The 4,799-nt window shown below is 45.2% G+C and overlaps 1 protein-coding gene across 1 annotated transcript; it reads right to left on the bottom strand.

Moving 5' to 3' along the window:
• Nucleotides 1–2,683: 2,683 nt before the first annotated feature.
• LOC102765361 (C-C motif chemokine 3) lies at nucleotides 2,684–4,531 on the bottom strand. Its single transcript, XM_006756405.2, has 3 exons — nucleotides 4,389–4,531; nucleotides 3,577–3,691; nucleotides 2,684–3,169 (listed from the first exon to the last, which is right to left on the bottom strand). Exons 1-3 carry the CDS (start codon nucleotides 4,462–4,464, stop codon nucleotides 3,079–3,081), a joined length of 282 nt encoding a protein of 93 aa, XP_006756468.1. The 5' UTR covers nucleotides 4,465–4,531; the 3' UTR covers nucleotides 2,684–3,078.
• Between the last annotated feature and the right edge of the window lie 268 nt (nucleotides 4,532–4,799).

The following is a 4,799-nucleotide window of genomic DNA, read 5'->3' as shown; positions in this document are numbered from 1 at the left end:
GATGGTGTTAAGGGAATGGGGCCCTCATAATGGGAGGGGATTGTAAAATGTTGCCTGGGAGGACCCTCTGTGTGTATGTGTATGATGTGAAAGTCTTGGCCAAAAGGACTCCTTCATTGCATTGTCCTTATTATATAAAAGCCATTGTGGCACACAGGCGGTTATGACTAGCCAAACTCTGTCTTCTCTGTGTCAGCTCAGACTCCCAACCAGAAAATTGTTCTGATGGATAGAATATCACCCATCAAAGAGTGGGGTAAGATGAGACCAGAGGGGTAAGCAATTCATGCTCACTGAAAAGTAAATAAAACTATTAAAAAAGTGCAGAAAATAAAAAGGAAAAGTACCCATTCCTAAAAATATGTTATTCCCATTTCCTCTAAGAAATCAGTTAGCTGCTCTGACCGGTTTGGCTCAGTGGATAGAGCGTCGGCCTGCGGACTGAGGGGTCCCGGGTTCGATTCCAGCCAGGGGCATATACCTTGGTTGCTGGCACGTGCCCAGTGGGAGGTGTGCAGGAGGCAGGTGATCGATGTTTCTCTCTCATCAATGTTTCTAACTCACTGTCCCTCTCCTTTCCTCTTTGTGAAACATCAATAAAATATATTTAAAAAAAAAAGAAATCGGTTAGCTAATGGAAATGTATCTTTCCAAATATTTGCCTTTGCAAATATATATGTAGATATGGCTTTAAAAAAATAAAAATAATAGGATTTTATACATATACTTTTATAGCATGTATGTAGAATGTGTACACAAATATTAGATGTAAATATATATACCTTTTGTACATACTATTATGGACACTTGCCATAGGTATAAATGTGTGTTATCCTTCTTACTGACCACAAAATAGTCCATTGGTGGGCATCTAAATCCTCTACTGCCTTAATCCTTCACTGATGGATGTTTCCATTTGCTTGCTGTTTATAAACCATGCTGCAAAGAATTTCCTTGTGCCTATATATTCCTATCCTTTGATAATGTTGCTACAAAATAGATTCCTAGAGATGGAATCAGGGCCAATGATAACTATGTCAGATAGTATGTGCATTTTAATGTTTGCTTAATGGGAGTGTTTAATTGTACTCTAAAGAGTTTGACCAGCCCTAACTGGTTTGGCTCAGTGGATAGAGTGTTGGCCTGTGGACTGAAAGATCCCAGGTTCGGTTCTGGTCAAGGGCATGTACCTTGGTTGTGGGCACATCCCCAGTAGGAGGTGTGCAGGAAACAGCCGATAGATGTTTCTCTATTAAGAAAGTTTGATTTATCATAACTACGTACCATTGATGTTTCTAACTCTCTATCCCTCTCTCTTCCTCTCTTTAAAAAATCAATAAAATATATATATTTTTAAAAAAGAGTTTGACCACTACAATTCTAAACTCATTTGGGAATTAAAATTAGATTATTTTAAACCAAATGAAATAATCATGGCTCATAAAAATTAATACATGTTTGTTTTCCCACAACTCTTTTGGATTTCTCCTTCTTTGGCAAAAAGGACCCTAGCTAGTGTACATTTCTTATAGTTAGAACTATAGCTCAGGCAATCCATCTATTAAATAACTCAGCTTTCTCAGTTAACATAGAAACAGAATCCTGCTCCACACGTAGACTCACTAGCTTTCCCTTTAACATTAGCCATTCATTTTGTGGAGCATGGATTCAAAGAAAAGAAGGTGCATTATACCTGTTACCATATGCAGGTGTGCACTGCATTTGGAAGAGTGATAGATCCTGTTTGACTATTTCCGTGATTCTCAGCTGTTAACATGCATGAGGAAAGCCCGACAAGCTTGGTAGAAATACACATTTTCAGGTCCATCTAAGAATTCTGATATGAGTGGTTTAAACGACCATTGTTCATGAGACAGAGTGTGGGATCTTGGAGGGAAGGTGGGGAGGGTAGATGCGTGGGAGGTAATCAACCAAAGACCTTGTATGCAAAGATGCATAACCCTTGGACACAGTCAGTAGGGTGGAGAAGGCCTGGGCAGGCAACAGGGGTGGCCTGGAGTGGGTCAATGGGGAGGAAAAAGGGAACATACGTAATACTTTCAACAATAAAGATTAAAAAACCACAATCACTGCTTGTGATTGAATATAGGTGGATTGCATTTGGGAAATAACTTGGCTACTGGTTAAGAACATAGTTTGTAGTTATAGCAAAGTCTAGTTCGGGAATCAGTTGTACCATTTGCTGTGTGATCTTGGCCAAGTTGCTTAACTTCTCTGAGCCCTAGCCCCAGTTTACTCTTCTGTCAGTAGGCTATATTATCTCATTGTGAAGATTGAATAGACACTGCAATGAAAGTACTGAGCCTAGAGTAAGTCTCAAATATGTTAGTAATTGCTATTAAGAAAGTTTGATTTATCATAACTACATACCATGAATACCCTTCTTAATGGTATCCATTCGAGTGTGAATTCTCCTAGAGCATGTGCAGTATGAATTGATTTATAAAATATTCATAATTTCAATGTTCCAGAAACGTGGCTTCAGCGTCAAGCAGAGTGTCTCTGTGGTAGCCCCCTTCCATCTCTCCCAATTTCCCTCCATTTCACATCTTTCTATTCTTTGCCTATTATTCCTTTGAACCAGTAGTTCTGATTTGCCAGATAAACAAAACCAAACTCAGTACCAGTTTACTTTTTTAAAAGAGCATCTTTATTATTTCTCCATGCTGAACACGGCACTGAGCAGAAACGTTTCATACATATATGTCAGTCTGGTGGCTTTGGTGCCACCTCTGCTCAGAACAAACTGATGACAGTCGCTCAATTGTTACCAATCACAGTGCAAGTGAAGGGGGAGGGGAGGGTGGTGAAGAAGGTATCCTGAGATCTCTTGGAGCAGAGTCCCAAACACAGCATGATGTTCAAAATAAATTACAAAATTAAATAGTATAAATAAGATGAAATTTAAGTTAGGAAGAGTCCCAGAGTGTGGGTGCTGGCAACAACCAGCCCACAGGAGAGGTAGCTGTGGAGGTGACAGGGGTGTTTCCAAGGCTCAGGCCCCTGCCTCCTGTTGGTCCACTGAGGTCACTGGGTTCCTCAAAGCTGCCAGGCCACTCAGGCATTCAGCTCCAGGTTGGTGACGTATTCCTGGACCCAGTCCTCACTGGGGTTGGCACAGACCTGCCGGCCTCTTCTGGTTTGGAAGCTGTGGAGAGGAATGGAAGGGTTACACACTGGGGAGTCCAGCAGGGGAACCCTGGCCCCGCCGTGGCCCTTCACCCCACTCTGTGCTGGGCAGCTCAGGGCCTCCTTGCTCTCTCAGGGACCCTCCACCTATCTCAATCCAGAGAGCTCTTCCCACTGACTCAGGGAGTCCCTCAGAGGATCCTGCTGCAGCCCCCTCTTCCCCTCTCTTCCTTCTGGGCTGGGCCAGCCCCTGCCCTGACTCGGCAAGCCCCTGGCCAGGCCAGGCCACATCTCAGCAACCTGGGTCCTGCATAGCTGATAGGATCTCCTGGAGGACAGGGCCCTTCTGTGCCCCTGGGCACTGCTCCCCCCGCCTCCCACATCCTCTCTGTCTCCCCAGGGATGGGCAGGAAGACTGGCACTTACATAACACCTGGCTTGGAACACTGGCTGCTGGTCTCAAAATAGTCGACAATGTATGTGCGTGGAATCTGCCGAGGCGCATAGGTGAAGCAGCAGGCGGTCGGGGTGTCAGCACCAGCTGTAGAGGGAGGGACAGAATGAGCCTGAGTCACCGTCCAGGAGCAAAGGCAAGGTCTGAGAGCTCATGCCTGAGAGGGTGAGGAAGACAGCCTGCTCAGGGCGTGGCTGGGAGACAGTCACTAGAAGGCTCTGGGCATTTCTGTTTAGAAGAACCCCTGTCTCTGTCTTTGCTTCTGAATGTATCCTCATTCTCTTTGAGTCTTCATTGTGGATACTGTCTTTCTTTTTGTGATCCAGACATCCAAGCAGACTGTTCTGTAATCTCATCTCCCTTCAGGCAATCCTGTCTGATTCAAGAAGCCATACCCCAGCAAGAGAGAAACCTTGGACATGACATCCAAGGAAAGAGCTCTTGGGGGACCTAGAATGGGTTAGCTGAAGAATAACACCGCCGGGCAGTAACAAGACTTGGATTCTGTCTCTGGTGAACTCACTTGCTTAGGTCTCTACTTTGCCATCTGTAAAATGGGACTATTGCTCCCCTATCCGACCCTGGCTCTCAGATATGGGGACAAGGCTAGTTAACACCCTTTTAATGAAAATACAAGTCTTGCAGAAAAAAAGCAATGATGCTTTATGGTCCTTTAAGAAGTTCTCTGTTTTCTCTCAGAGGCTCTCAAGACCACAAAAAAAGATGGTTGTGGTCTGACTGTGGCCAGAGAGCAGGGATACCCTCTGCAGTAGCTCAGACTCACCTGGTGCAGACAAGACCTGGCTGCAGAGGGCCATGGTGCAGAGGAGGACGGCCAGGGCAGCCCCGGAGACCTTCATGATGCTGAGCAGATGAACTGTGAGTTCGCTTATCAGGAGAGCAGAGATGGGAGCAGGCACTCGCTGCTGGCTGCGTCCTTCTGCTTTGCGAAGCCATCTCCCCTGCTCTTTATAGGCAGCCCTGTGGATGAGGAAATGGAATCCCGGGGTGAGGTGGGAAATTTTTAAGCATAGGCTGAGTGTTGCACAACTCAGGGTCCTGGGCGACCACAGGGGTTCAGGATATCCAAGAATAGCTTCTCTGAGTTGTAAGTCTGAGCCCACAACTTGTGACTTGTTCTGGTTTCTTGTGAGGAAATGGTTTCCCCCGCGAGCAGGAGGAGAGAAGAGTGTCT

The sequence above is a fragment of the Myotis davidii genome, unplaced genomic scaffold (genome assembly GCF_000327345.1).
Source record: "Myotis davidii unplaced genomic scaffold, ASM32734v1 scaffold574, whole genome shotgun sequence".
NCBI lineage: Eukaryota > Metazoa > Chordata > Mammalia > Chiroptera > Vespertilionidae > Myotis > Myotis davidii.
Note: the sequence above shows the minus strand (reverse complement) of the source record. Positions and strands in the feature narration are given on the sequence as shown.